Source organism: Mercenaria mercenaria, unplaced genomic scaffold (genome assembly GCF_021730395.1).
Source record: "Mercenaria mercenaria strain notata unplaced genomic scaffold, MADL_Memer_1 contig_2805, whole genome shotgun sequence".
In the NCBI taxonomy this organism is placed as follows: Eukaryota; Metazoa; Mollusca; class Bivalvia; order Venerida; family Veneridae; genus Mercenaria; species Mercenaria mercenaria.
The window spans coordinates 37995-54213 of NW_026460886.1; the positions used below are offsets into that span (position 1 = coordinate 37995).

At 33.0% G+C, this 16219-nt stretch overlaps 3 protein-coding genes across 3 annotated transcripts in view; 2 read left to right on the forward strand and 1 right to left on the reverse strand.

Annotated features, from left to right (window-relative positions):
- The window catches only part of LOC128552441 (uncharacterized), a 38795-nt gene extending 35942 nt beyond the window's left edge, over positions 1-2853 (reverse strand). The window contains exon 1 of the mRNA XM_053533481.1: positions 2715-2853. The gene's annotated coding sequence lies outside the window, so the exon portion shown is untranslated. The remainder of the gene's footprint in view (positions 1-2714) is intronic.
- Positions 1628-5926, forward strand: LOC123543574 (jerky protein homolog-like). Its single transcript, XM_053533479.1, has 6 exons — positions 1628-1956; positions 2454-2491; positions 4145-4210; positions 4783-4991; positions 5251-5464; positions 5664-5926. Exons 2-6 carry the CDS (start codon positions 2458-2460, stop codon positions 5924-5926), a joined length of 786 nt encoding a protein of 261 aa, XP_053389454.1. The 5' UTR covers positions 1628-1956; positions 2454-2457.
- A 41-nt stretch (positions 5927-5967) lies between these two features.
- Positions 5968-8741, forward strand: LOC128552440 (uncharacterized). The gene is made up of 4 exons (XM_053533480.1): positions 5968-5976; positions 6288-6501; positions 6749-6996; positions 7391-8741. Exons 1-4 carry the CDS (start codon positions 5968-5970, stop codon positions 7805-7807), a joined length of 888 nt encoding a protein of 295 aa, XP_053389455.1. The 3' UTR covers positions 7808-8741.
- The last annotated feature ends 7478 nt before the right edge of the window (positions 8742-16219 follow it).

The following is a 16219-nucleotide window of genomic DNA, read 5'->3' on the forward strand; positions in this document are numbered from 1 at the left end:
GTTTGATTGATGTTACCTCTGGTATGTTTTGGTTAATTAGCAGACTTTAGGGGTCAATATGGTCAATGATGTATTCATAAGTTACTATATTAGATATCATTAAGGGATATATATTTATATTTATTTATTTATTAGAGTCTCATCCATTTACATAATATACATAGATACAAACATAAAATACACATATTATAAATATAGTAAATGGCCATTCTATACAGAATTACAAGAGACTATAAAAACAAAATACTCAAACCATAAAATGTTACACAATTAAAATCACAAAAAAAGAAAACAAAAAATATTGCTAATGTATTTGTTGTGTTTGTTTCATGTGGCTTGAATATGTTGACTGGGTGGGTGTGTGTATGTGTACTGGAGTTATGTGTATGCGTGCAATGTGCATGGAATATGTTGTGTTGTGCATGCCTGTGTGTGCGTGTGTGTGATTGTATGTGCCTACAATAAAGTATTACCTCTGACAATAAATGAAGCAATTCAACAGCAAAACTAGTATTCATATGTGTAAATCAATATCAGTACAGGCCATATAATATTTTAAATGCTAAAATACATCTTCATTAACCATATTAAGGAGGTAAGTTACCTTGTTACAAGGGTAAATTCAAACTAATTGAACCGCAGCACATTTTTGTATTTCGTGTAATATGAAGTTTTAACTGCTACAATCTCAATTTCGCTTGTCTCTGTCCCTTCAAGTTCAATTTTTATCCAGGTTTGAAGAACATGACCCTCCAAAGGTATTTCATATTGAAAGAAGATGGAAAATACGGATATTTAACACTTTTCAGTGTATTTTAGTTTCATTGATATCGTAGAAGTCTGCATAATTGATAATTTTACTAGTATGCACGTTATCTTTCTAATAAAAGCTTAAAATGTATATGTCGCGGGGCTCGTGTTTCCATGGTAACGCATTTTCTCTCATTTTTAAACAACTATGTATAAAAATAGGGATTTTCGACGGCTTCAGTGCCATTCTGTTAATGACCAACATGGAATATTTGGGTCATATTATTAGCAAAATACCAAGCACTTTACATGGTACCCTATTGTTCTTAAAGTTTAAAGTAACCATGGCAACAGAGATGTTTAAAATAGCTTATATCTTGCTTTTTGTCGTAGTTTGTTATAAAAATATTGAATAAGATTATCTTTCTAGTTAATGTAGCTATAAAACATATTATTTCTAACTAAGTTATATTTTCGTGTTATTTGCATTTATTCCAAAAAAAATCACAGCTTAGAATACTTACAGTAGTACCCCTCGTCTGCCATTTTTCATGGAAAAATCGTTCAGCATGCTGCTATTATTCTTATGGATATTGTTAAAATGAAAATAAAAAGCCGAAGCTGTGTTTCTTAAATAGACCAGTGTCAACGCTTTTGAAGTATGCATCATGCTGATATAGCTTAACATCAAACAAGATAGCAGATATGTGTAATTTTTGTTTGATGTCAGTCTGTACGTGCAATTATGAAACACATTCAAAAGCAGGTAATAATTATGATTGACAAGTAATAACATTTTTATTGGCTGCTTAAGTTTGAGGCTAGAATAATTTGAGGTGTGGCACAAGTTGATTTGAGAAGTTTTGTAGTCAGTAAGCAATCAGTTTAACTTAAGGATATAGTAGGGTTGGTTTGAAAAGTGAAATATAAAGTTAGGAAGTTTTAGAAAATTAGTTTAGATTGTTTTATATATATTACCCTCTCACAAAGCAAGTGGAAATTAAATATAGCAATGCCATGATAATTTATTTATTTACAATTATACATAGACATATAAATGAATGGATTAATCAGAAGAAAAACTTTGAAAATGGAAAAGTGTTGTGTTATTTTATATGTATTTGTAAATAGAAAATGAACAGTATGATCTGTATGTTTACATTATTGCTTTTTCACTAACTTACTTCACATTGTTTTGGCAAAGAGGTAAGATATTATTTGAATTCACCAGTTGTTATCAGAATTGTTATTAAGGACAAGAACAAGTTTCATTAAACATTGTTGATATATTTCGATACAATTCAGTGTTTGAGAAAATTTTCTTAGTAATACATTTCCCTCTATTGTATTGCTGTGATTTAATTTCTTCACATGTTTTCATTACTTTAATAAATTGCTAATTTTTATTTATTTTCATCCTCAGTTTTTAATTTACAATTTGTAAGACATTATATATAGTCCATTAATTGTAATTGAAATCTTTAGAATTACAACATTAAGGACATTAAAATTAATTGTTACTTGAATTTTTAACAGACATTCTAATTTCCAATGTTTTGGGTAATTACAGCTAATTAGGTAAATAAAGTACCTAACATAATGTCAATGAGCTATCAAATAACCTTTATGGCTCAAAGATTCAAGTTTATTTTGTAGAGAAATTTGTCCTACCTAGTCCTGCACAGATAATTTGATTATTTCAGGATCATGGAACAGATCTCTGAAGAAGGTTCTAATGAAGGTAAGACATGTAAATGAAAGAAGTTTCAACTTTGTCCTTTATTCCCCTTCTAAGAAATATTGAAATTAAATTATTTGGTGTAATATATCTGCTGCGGCGAAATAAGAATTACCACCTAACGTCGAAGAACATTTTCTGATCTTATCACAATCTCACGCGCATGCAGTCAATTGAAATCATGCAGAGAATCATTGGTGATAAAAATAAATTAAAATAAACTTACAAAATCTTCGAAGTTTCAAAAAATATTTTATATCCTATTTCATCCAAATAGAAAAATATTTTCACTTCGAAGTATTCGCAGTTTTAACAAACCAACTGCGTTGAAAATATTTGAATGTTTCTGGTTCGCTTACTTTTTCACATGTAAAAACAAAAGACATTGAACTCCATTAAATAGGAATACATGTACAATATTAACAAAGACTTTGTACAAAAGCATATTGAAAATTGACACCCGTTTTTGTGTGAATATCAATCATGCCTTTGTTAATTTTGATATAATTACAACTATTACTCAATTCATAGATTTGCGCGTTTCTGATTGGCTGCTTCAACACACGTGACCATCTTTCATTTCTCAATGAAGCCGTCACGTATTCATTAGATCTAATTAATATTCATAATTCTACGGACTACTTTCTCGTTTCTGGGTCACGCACTTTCAATTTCAATTCGCCGATTTAGTACATATTCTGACCATAAATCATGGAACAAAAAATAAATATATTATAAGAATTATTTGTTTTCATTTACTCTCTTTCATTAATATGAACATAGATAATTACTGCCGCATCTACCGTTCTGTAAACTTCGTCTGCACAACAACAACACTCGGATTTTGTTTTATTTGGCACTTTGTTTGAGCAAAGAACTATAAAATACATGAAAGTAGTCAAGAAGAAATTCCCGAGGACATTCAGGTCCTTTGATGAAATCGAAAGTAAAACTGAAAGTGAAACCACAAACAAACCAACAACCCGGAGTCTACAGCTATCACCTTTTTGTTGTTTTTTTTTTGGTGGGGGGATGCAGAACAACTAGAAACTGTTATAAGTTGAAGCTAAATTTGTACGTGTAACACATACTGCTGCTCCCTCCAGATTTCAAAACTTGTCACCAGGAGAAATTGAAAAAACCAAAGAGAACAAATATACCCCCAAGACTACTGGTATCCGAACAGTATCCGAACAGTACCAGTATCCGAATTCTCGTAATTTCTCCTTTCATGTAACTCTTCAGAAAGGGAGTACTATATGTTTTGGAACGCTGTTTTACAAGCAAACATCGTACGAAATTTCATTCATCAAAGGTAAGTGTTTACACAGAAATTCTACCTTCTTTATTTAGCAATCAACTTTCTATTTTGTTTACATCTGAGGGATTCCACGTGACACTCAGGCGCATGCGCGGAAGATAACCCCATGTTGCCTGTTTAAGGGTCAGTTCCCCCCTTGTCGCTAAAAAACAGACGACCTCCTAAAACAGTCTTAAAATGTTAATAATTCGTTAAAATTGCTACTAGTGAAATAAAAAATGTTTTAAATATTAACGAAACTATGAAATTTTACCTAAGAACTAAAAGAGGTCCGGCCAAACAATTGACAAAAGACGAGTCCGATGGTCTAGTGCAATTTGTACTTTACATGGCAGGGCAAGGTTTTCCAATGACCCGGAAGATGGTCCGTTGTTACATACAGGAGATGTATAAGGCCTCTGGTATGTACACAAGAAGGTTAATTACTTTTTACCGCACATATATGATAACGTAATACAAATCTAATATGTAGTATACATATGTATTTTAATATACACTCTAGAGAACATGACACGCCATAGAGCAATTCAAATTGTTAAGGATACATAAAAGACGCATATGCCGGTCTATATCTTTTACGTCAGTCAAAATGAAGGTTCAGTTGTGGCCTGTGTATTTTTTTTACTAATTTGTGTATAGGATGAGCTTCTTTCTCATTAATACACGTGAAATATTGTTTACAGCATAACAATGACATTCTGTTAATCATTTAAACTAATTTCTTGATTCTCGATCTTTTAGCTTATATTAATCGTTCTCGATTCCAGATGGGAAAGTATCTAACATTGTGGCGGGAGTGGGGATCGAATCCGGGACCCTTCCATGTTTAGGCGAACAAGCTACCACAGCAACACGTTTTGTTAGAACTTACACCCTTGCTTTTTTATGATACATAATTAAAACTGTTTTTGTTATCTTTTTAAATCTGTTAATACAGAACATAATATTCAACGGAAATATTGTTACATTGCAGGACGCACAAGTCTTTTCAATTTAGACAAAGGACCAAGCGACAAATGGTTTCGCAAACTGAAGAAAGATTACCCACAGCTTGCTTTCCGAAAGCCCCAGAGCCAGGACAGGGGGAGAGGCCGCATGTCAAACAAGAAGGTGGCTGGGGAATTTTTCCAGTTCTGGAGAGATATATTGGAGAAGCACTCCCTGTTAGATAAACCGTCACAGGTAAGTTCTATTTCTTATTTTTATATGAATATATTGTTATCATGGTTTTTTATAGTAACTCGTTTGTATGCCTATAGTATATCATAGCGATTCCGGCATCTGCCTTAGAAGCGGAAGGTTGAAAGTTAAAATCCCATCCGGGTTTCGTTCTAATGTGGCCGACTGGAAAGCTGCCGGATAGTTTACAGATTGATAAAAGGGCTGACACTATAATACTAAAACATTTTACTTAAATTATTAGGTCATCCTCATTTTTCAGCTTTTCAACTGCGATGAGACTGGGTGGTCAGGAAAGGAGTCAGGTCGGAGAAAAGTGTTAGGGCCTAGGACAGGATTTTTGTATCAGCAGAAGCCCATCGATGCAGACCACATGACTGCCCACTTGTGTGTTTCGGCAGACGGACGATTTATGCCGACGATGATCATCTTTAAGGGTAGTTTGCCGCATCGCAACTACAAGGACGGCTTGCCAGGTATCCGAAATCATTTATGAATGCACCATTATGTTAACAGTTTTAGACGTGACTGTTTTTTGTTGTTTTTTTGTTTTTTGTTTTGTTATTTTTTGGTTTAAGTTTTCTGAATGTAAATGAATTCATAAGAAGATGAGATGAATAGATAGATCAATAAATAATAAACATATTATCGCCAACAGCTTGCTTTTTGTTTCAGGCTCATGGCTGTTCAGCACATCAGAGTCAGGCTATATGGACTCAGAACTGTTTTATCAGTGGTTCATACGAATATTTCTTCCGAATTGTGGTCGGGCCCGTCCGGTTGTATTGCTGATGGATAATCATGACTCGCACATTTCACTGCACTTAGTGGAGAAAGCGAGGGAAGAGCAGGTACAACTATATAAGTCTCTAATTAATCGTATATTATTTCAACTTTTGAATATTGATAACATATCTCAAATGAATCTCATCATATAAATTCCGTTCCTACCATACGTCTAGAAAACATAACAAATACGATGTCATTGGTTCACATTAAAATCTGAACAACTCGCCCGTAGGTCTGTGCATACACCTACGTACCAAAACAGTTTCCATTTTACACATGCATCCACATAGCTAAGCAATATCCACATAAAACAAGTTAACACGAGTGCAGCTACCATCCAACAGTATCTCAATATATTGCACGTCTATAATAATAAAAAAATGACCAGCTGAAGAAAAAACATCGTAATGTTTTGTTTTTATTTGATTTACTGTCAATATAGCCTGGTGTCGTTAACAGAACACCTTGGATAAAAGCGACTTTAACAGTTACCTCAATTATGTTACGCAGGTATTACTAGTTCCTTCACACACCACACACTACTTGCAGCCGCTAGATGTGCACATTATTGGGCCAGTGAAAGAAAAGGTGACCAGTCTGGCGTCAAGTGTTGGGTTTTCTAAACCCCACACTTCTATAGGAAAGGCGCGATTACCAGTTCTAGTGTGTTATGCCATTGATCAAACCCCACCTTCAACTGTAAAAGAGGCGTTCCGGTTGGCTGGTATGTTGGAAAACAATTATTGTTTAAATCATTATTCTCAGTATAAAACAAGTTGAAAACATAGCTGCTTAATTATTAGTTCGCATGCAGAAGACGGATGTACAAATCAAATACTAAAATGCGTAATGCTAAAAGTCTAAATATCCGTAGATCGATATGAATTTGCATTTTCTACTAGAATCACCAAATAATATTGACTATTTTAGCCTAAATCAAGACTATTGTGACAGTCTTTTTTTCGTTACAGGTATAACTTTTGCAGGAGCTGATCAGCCAAAGGATGGCGAAAGCTCTCACGAATCTAGTACCAGGACATGTGAGACATGTGGACAATTTATAGGTCAGAATCCACTTGTGAAAAGGGGGATGATTCCACCATCTCTGGCCGAAATTCTGGTGCCGCCTCCTGTGAAACCACAGACAGAGAATAAAAAACGCAAAGTTGTGACTTCCGGAAGAGTTATTTCGGGAGATGAAATGCTGAAAGTGTTGAAGGTAATCCTTAAACATGTAATACAAAAATGAATGTCTGAATATAACACTGTACGCATTCTGATATGTTATGCTAAGATCCTGTCAAACTTTTCACAGCCGAAATATTCGAACACAAAGTTTATTGCGGCTAGTACAATGTCAGCAGCATAGAATGCAATATAAAGCATAAGGAAAGATTTACCTTATAAAAGCAATGCAATGTAAAGTGGCAGGACATCACCGTACTGGGTAGGCAAACAAATGCATTCTCGCTGTTTCATTCAAAACTCTCTTGCTGTCTTAATTTAACAGTGATGTACATTCTATCTGTGAGCACTGCACAATGGAAAAGTCCAAACATGACACGCGTATGCATAAAATTATGAATAGTCATGAATTACTATTATGTTTTCAGGAAAGGGAAGAAGCTGAAGTAAGGCGCGAGGAGGAAAAAAAGAAGCGGCAGATAGAGAAAGAATCAAGGAGAGAACAGAAAGAGATAGAACAGGAGATGAGAACGACGAAGAGGCAGAAGAAAGAACAGGAGAGAAGTGAAAGGAAGTTGGCAAAATTAAGAGAGAATGAGAAAAAGATCAAGTTCGGAAAAGTGGCAGAAAAAAAGTATACGTGTGGAGTGAGAGGTAGAGTAAATGACGAGTTGTATGGTGTTGAATGGTACGGATGTGACAATGAGGATTGTAAATCGACTGGGTGGTTCCATTTTGAGTGTTTGAGTGAGGGGGAAAGGGATGTGATCAGAGACAGTTTGGAGGATGAAGACGTAAGGTGGTTTTGCAAGACTTGTTTCCCCCGATTTTATGAAGAGGAATAAATGAATGTAGATAGTTATCACATTTGACTCTGTGGCAGTGTAATAAAGGCCATACATAAAAATGATACTACCTATATACACGTACTAGTGTAAAGCTTTGACGCTGTTTACAATTTTAATGTTAAGTATGTTTTAGGTGTTCAGGTGTTTATTGTTGTTTGTTAATTTATTAATGAAGACGATTTTGTGTGGAACGGTTAAATGTATTTTTAGGTGCCGAAACTTTGGATAGCTTTACCGGACTGATATTATAGAACTTGCATTAATTGATCACTCTGCTCCTCGGTTATTTTTTTTTTTTTGTACACTCTCATCATCAAAATTTACACTTTTGAATGGTCAATAACAGCTCTTTGTGTATTTTTTTCTTTATGGACGTCATTTTTATTTTACATTACTCACAACTTAATCAGTTTTTTTCTTTTGCTTTTAATTAACCATGGTCATTTCTTGTATGTTCAGATTAAAAAGTAATATTTTTGCAGGACAAGATAATATTTCGTGTGCTATATCATTGAGCAATTTCAACACTTGCCATTATTGCGATTTAAAACAAATTATCATGTATTGGTATTCATACAAGGTCGTTTCTCATTTTCATAGAACATTTTTTCTGTTGGTAAATTATGGAAAATAAGCTTTCATTTATGGTTCTATTGCGTGATAAACTCATTAATATTCAAATGTGACTTTGTGAAATCTGACCAGTCAGTCACGTGAACTGACAAGATAAAGATTAGCTGCCAATCTTTGTTAATTATAGTTTTAATTCCACTTACCTTTATGTGTAGTGATTGTATAAAGCATTGTGAATTCTTATTTAATCAAATTAAACCTATAACATTATTTGTAATATTTATATGTTGTTTAATTCGTCATTTTCAAATATTTCATAGTTTGAGATACTTAGTATCAAATACAAGAATGAACTTTTTTCTGTCTTACTGGTTTTGATATTATATCAAGCTTAATTTTTTTTTCTCTTGTAACCTCTTAGTATATGCCCCAAAATCCTTATCTAAGTCAGCGATGTAAATGGAATATAACCAATGGCTATTATAATTATGATAGTTAAAGTGATCATCTACTTCTAAAACGTTAAACGAAGTCAAGCTAGACAGATACACAATGTGAAAAGTGCTTGCCTGAAGAGTTGCACAATATAATTATACAGGTGTTGTACGGTACCGTACGTAACGGAACGGAAGATAGTCACACACTTCGTGCGATTGACGGGGAAAAGTAGTAAAGGTTAATTACATCCTTTAAAATCAAAATTATGAAAAATCTTCGGTCATAATGTTTTTAAAGCTGCTTACGAAATCATTTATCGGAAACTGGTACTGTAGATAAACCAATTAACGTTAATTAGACTATCCTTTCGGAGCCCCTCTTTTTGGACGCATGCGCAGATAAGGCTGGTATTGTTTACATCCTTGCAAGGAGTAAAGACTAACGTTTATAGATTTGTAGATTATTTTTGTTAACAATTTGTATTTAAAGACAAATATAGAGAAAACTCTCATTTTTTATCGGAAACTGGTCGGAAACCAGTAGGGGTGACTATTGAGGCAAATTTTGACTATTGCAATACCATTGATACAGTATTGCTGAAAAACTTAATGCAATCTATTCTATTGCAGGTTACTACAATTGCGATACATGGACTAATAAATGTGCATGTGTTAAATACGCGTATAAATATTAAAACATTTATGGCAAATCTGTGCCACCGTAATTAAACTCTTTTTGTAACTTTCGACTCCGTTCGTTTAACATACTTTCCTTTCAAGCACTGTTTATAATTGCTGTTAATACACATTGAAATGTTTGTATAAACTGAAACGCACAGAAATAAATCTAACATTAAATATTTTTAACATTTTTTTTCTATTTCTTGCCTTCCTTGGCTTCGAAACAATAAGTCAGGGTTGCCAGCACTCTGGGTGAATAAAATTCCCTGACTTTTCCCTGACCAATTCATGTTTTTCACTGACCAAAACCGCCAAACATTTAAACGGCCTCCTGACCTCCCCTATAGCCGTCCAATCCTCCCATTATTTTTTTCCAAATGTTTTGTATTTATTTTCCAATATATTAAACATAAACATCAAACACAATGATAATAAACATGGTTTTCTTTCTTGTATGACTGTTTGGTGGTCAAGTCAATGAAACATAATTGTGACTATTGGTCAGTGAAACCTAATTAAAAAGCATCTTTGCAAGACATGTAACTATCAAAAATCTAACATCTTTTAAGGTACACTTTCCTCATGGTAAAAACAATAAAGTATAATAAAAGTATGGTTAATAACAAGACCATTGGAACCCTGCTAGTATTAGCAAAATATCATTCTCAAAAATCCAAGATCTGTTATTATACAGTTTCCTAGAGGCAAAAACAATAAAACACCATGACTAACAGCAAGACCATTGGAATCATATTGACAAAGCATCACTCTCAAAATCCAAGATCTCTTAATATACAGTGTCCTAGTCACTGTGGCAAAAACAATTAAGCATCATGACTAATACTGTAGTAGCAAAACTATTGGAATCCTCTCAAAACTCAAGATCTCTCAATAGTTTCCTAGTGGCATAACAATAAAGCATTGATAATAACAAGATCATAGCCTTTCAGTCTTCAAGCAAAATCAGTGTTTAAAGAAAAATGGGGGATTTAAACAAATTAAATGCATGTTACAGTATTACATCATTAAACTTTGTTTTTAATTACTTAAATTTAATGCTTGAAGACTGCCATAGCCACAAAAGTTTAAAATGATTAACTTCTTCGAGCTTTGAAATCATTTTTCCCTGACTTTTCCCTGACTTTCCAGGATTTTCATTTTTCACTGACCAAATTTTAAAATTCCCTGACAATTCCCTGACCTTGAAAAAGAAACCAATTTCCCTGACTTTTCAAGACTGCTGGCAACCCTGTTTAAAGTAAAACAAAAAAAAACTATGCAAGGTATACTCATCAAATTAGCCATTTTGTTGCGAATGTCAACGTGTTTAATAACCCGACGCATCAAATAAGACGAAAACTGATGGATCAGACTAACTTCACTAAGGTATACCAGTACTACTGTACTAAATGAAGTTCCCTACCGAAAAGTTGGCTATATTATACGAGTAGCCTACTTTCTCCTTGTCCATAGTACTTTTTCTCATTTAAGATAAACAGGTTATTTAAACAGTTTTGTATTTACCAAAATTTCAAAACTATCGAAACTATGTCAAGGTAAATGCCGTGATACAGCAATACATATTAAGTAAAAAATCCATCTTTATACTTAATCGGTATCTTCCATAGAAACTGAAGAAAGTTAATCTTGTCTTGACAACATGACAGTTTGCACAGCCAGACCAGGATTCGAACCTGGAACCTCCCCAAAACACAAATTACCATATGTAATTTCCACAGTGTTGGGTTGCTCTGCCAATTGTGCTATCTGGCCAGTGGAACTGCAATATGCTAGCAAAAACATAAGATTATTTTTCGATTTCTGGTTTATACAACTAAAACGGAGCGTTAAGATGGGAAAAGAAATTGGTATGGGGATTTTCAGTAATCATTCTACTAAATCAACTATGCATTAAAGCTGATTTACCACCATTTTCTAATTAGCCCACTGAAATTCTCACAAAAATATTACATAAAATCCTATTTTAAATTTTAACAAGCATGGTCATAAACAAATACAAATTAGGCCTAGAAAAAAAATGTTTGATTCCGGTACTGCAGTATCTTGAATTTCACCCACAGTTGAACCGCAACAGCCTTCAGATTTGTGCTGATAAGGAAGGCATGGAGTACATTTCTCTGACCCATGAAGTGAAAGAAAAATAAAATCAAAGTGACATCACAAATGAAAAGAAAATTTATGCTATAGAAGGTGACAGTGAAAATTGTCCTATTCAAAACTTGAAGGCTTGTATGCTCACTGTGACCCATTAATGCTGAAAAGCTATTCTGCCATGTAAACATGTTTGTCAGATTTGGTACAACACTAAACCAGTCAGCATCAAACAATTCACCAGTTTTATGGGCAATATTTGGGCGATATTTCTAGAAATACACGTCTTGACACACGGTAACTCTGTTTTCAAATAATTTCAATTCCATTTTTTAAAATAAAATTAGCTTCTAATAAAAAAATCAATATTAAACATTTCACAGATATATAAGAATTGAATGTTACTTTTCTGCAGTCCATTATGTATAAACTGTCAAGAAGTTTACGACTAATTGACATAAACATCGAAGATTGTTCGTTATTGTCAGCTGGTTATTGTACGGTACCATTGCATTTTCTGATACACCGCACACTGCCTTCGTGCTAGTGCAACCAAGGGGCTAGATGATGCCGGATGTGAGCTCCGGCGTATAATGCTTATGACCGGATATCGTAACGAAGCATCTTTACGGTCATACAGCACAGGAAAGACAACAGAGCAGAAAATGAATTTCAAAAATCCTCATCGGATTATCGACTGGCACCAAGGAAAATTCTCAGCTAAATTCAAATGCAGTTCTGTTTCCCATCTCGGATGGTCCAAATCCGTTACCTATGAAGATAAAAGAAACACCATGTGCCAACAGGATTCCGGAATGGGAATGTTTAATCCGTCTTCGTGCACATTTAACAACTGCACATTCACTCTGCAAAGTACTCTAAATACTCAAAATTAAGCTCAGATTCTTCAGTTATTAAAACTGAAAACACAATTTCAATTTGAAAAACAGATTCAGAATTATGTTCACTTTGTTATCTTGTAACAATTCATTGTCCCAGTGCTAAATTTTCCATACCTGATCTAATTCATAGAACACGGGTACATAATACCAGGGACATAAATAGATACCCTGTATACATTATTCCTGATAATACTTGTTGACTTGTTGACAGAAACACATGTGAACAGATGAAAATTTAAGGCCACGCAAAATTTGCCAAAAAATGTTCAATTTGTGCAGTTTTTCCACGTTTACTGATTTGTGAAATGTAGATACTTTTTATTGCAATAAACAGACATATAATGAATTAAACTCCTTACCTATCGCTGTCATTTCCTTGCTCCAGTTTCCAAAAATATAATTTCCAAATTCCAGCTGTTAGTGTCACTGACCGACTCTGACACGTGTTTTCTCCAAACATCCTTTCATAGTTTCAAATGAATTTCTTGAACGTTATATTCATAAAAATAGAATATCTTTGATAAAAGTTCCAGTTGTTAAACCACAAATTCCATCCTAGCAACCTCAGAAAATCCGATTTTAATTTAATCAAGCCTAAAACTCCAGACCGTCACGATCGCGACGTTGATGTCGGCCATCTTTCTTTTGCTTTTATGCAAATGGTCGTTCGCTTGCTTCCATGACGACGAAATTAATACGCGTAGTTGCATTTCAGTATAAAATATTGGATTTTTCAAATAGTAAACAAATTAAAGAAGATTTGAAAGTTGTAATTATAAGAATTGAATGGTGTTTTTCACGAATTTTATAATTATTTCAAAAATTTGAATGAAAATATGGCCGAAGACGGTGAAAGTAATGAAGACGAAAATCACGTGAATATAAATGATACAATAAATGAGGAAATCAATGGTATAATAACCGAAAAAGAAATTTTAGATGCTGTAAAAACTCTCAAAAGGAATAAGTCCCCAGGGGTGGATGAAATTTTAAATGAACAAATTAAATACTCCATTGGTCCGATGTTAAATATTTACAAGAAATTGTTTAATATTGTTTTAGATAAAGGGGTTATTCCAGAAAGCTGGACTATAGGCCATATAAAACCAATATATAAGAATAAGGGAAATCCAAAATTACCTGAAAATTATCGCCCAATATCACTTTTGAGTTGTCTCGGAAAACTTTTTACATGTATAATTAATCATAGACTAAAGAAATTTGCAGATAGTTCGAACTTTATACATGAAACGCAAGCAGGCTTTCGCAAGAAATATTCAACCATTGATAACATTTTTATCCTTAAAGGACTAATTGATTTCGTACAGTCAAACAGGAAAAAATTGTTTTGTTGTTTCGTTGATTTCAAACAAGCTTTTGATTCTGTTTGGAGAGTTGGACTCTGGCAAAAATTGAGACAAGAGAACATAAATGGGAAATGTTTTGATGTTATAGTCTTTATAATAACATCAAGTCAAGAGCAATAACCTCTGATGGATGTACACCTTTTTTTGATTGCCTTGTCGGTTTGCGTCAAGGGGAAAATTTGTCACCTCTTTTATTTTCAATTTTCTTGAATGATCTTGAAAGTTTTTTACAAAATAGTGATGTAAATGGAGTTTCTAAAGATATAGATATCGAAGGAGCACATGTTTATTTATAACTTTTTATTCTACTTTACGCTGATGACATAGTAATTTTCGGTGAAAGTGAAGAGGATCTTCAAAAAGCCTTAAACAAATTCAAAGAATACTGCGATTATTGGAAGTTAAGCATAAATGTAAACAAAACTAAAGTCATTGTTTTCAGTAAAGGCCGTTCAAAATGTAACAGATCATTCTCAATTGGAGAAAATGTTTTGGAAATTGTAAATGAATACAAATATCTAGGTATATATTTTAATAAGAGCGGTTCATTTTATAAATCAAAAATAAATATTGCCGAACAAGCAAATAAAGCAATGTTTGCATTACTAAGAAACATCAAGTCGTTAGCTCTACCATTTGATCTACAAATTGAACTATTTGAAAAGACAATTAAACCAATTTTATTGTACGGAAGTGAAATTTGGCGATTTGGAAATGTTGATGTTTTAGAGAAAGTCCAGCTTAAATTTTATAAATATATCTTTAACATGAAAAATCTACTCCGTCATACATGGTATATGGAGAAACAGGTGTTTTACCACTCAAAATTGATATTAAAAGTAGAGTTATAGCTTACTGGGCCAGACTTATTGATAATATAAAAAATGAGGACACAACAAAACTTTCATCAAAAGTATATATTGTTTTAAGGGAATTACAATCTAAAAATATAGTGAAGTCACTATGGATAGAAAATGTAAAGCAATATCTATTTGAGACTGGTTTCTCTGGAATCTGGTATATACAAAGTTTCAACAGTAGTAAATGGCTTATAAAAGCAACGTACCAAAAGCTAAAAGATATGTATATACAAAACTGGAGATCCGAAATCAGCAATACGTCAGATTCAAATGTCTACAAATATATTAAGAGTAACTTCTCAAGAAGTCCATACATAGATAAACTACCTCTTTATTCATCTAAAAAGTTGTGTCTATTTTTAACAAGAAATCATCGGCTTCCGATTGAACTGGGGCGATGGCAAAATATACCGGCACATGACCGAAAATGTATTTATTGTAGAGATATAGGAGATGAATTTCATTATATTTTTGTTTGTCCAACATTTGAAACCGAAAGGAAAAAGTATATAGATAATTACTGTAGGTATAGACCAAGTATGTTTAAATTAATTAATTTGTTAACATCTAATAATATGAAGAAACTTGAAACACTAAGTATTTTCTGTGACAAGATTATGCAACACTTCAAATAAGACTTTTTTTCTTTTTTTCTTATTTAGAACTTTGATAACCTTTTTACTTAGACCAGTGTGAAATTGTAAACATGTTTTTGTCACTGTAAAATGTTGTACATACTTAAGATGATACATTTATATGTTTCAAGTTTGAAATACGTTTGTACGAATTTATATGCACTTTATATATTGTCTGTAAATGTAATATATAGCCGTTTTCCATTATGTATTACAGTATTATGTATATAAATATATGATATCATACTGCTGATGTTTCCCGCTATAGTGGGACTTATGCATTTATTGTAAATAAAATCTTGAAATCTTGAAATCTGCGGTTCATCGATGTATGAACTATCAGGAAGTTTACACCTAATTAAATTAGGAATTAGGTGTAAACTTCCTGATAGTTCATACATCGATGAACCGCAGAAAAACACCATTCAATTCTTAAGTATACATGTACACAAAAGTTTTGTGACCCGCGATGAGACAGTTAAGTTGTAATATATACATTTATCTTTGAAACATTGTTAAATTTACAATCATATATTTATGTAGTCACGTTGTTTTTGTATTTTATAAAATATGTTTTGTTGTGTTCATGTTTTTTCAGTTTGTATCGTATTCGATGTAAGTGTACGAATATTTCAGCCTTCTAAAACTTAACATTTTCCGACCATTCATCTAATTGATAATGGAATTTCATCGTCTGAATCATCATCGGACGGAACTGATATGTCAGAAGCTGCATGATAATGAATATTTTCTTTATTTTAAGAAAGATTTTTGGCAGACGACATTATTTTACTCCTTTGAAATACAGTATGAACGAAACACAGTGAATTTTGTCTTTAAGC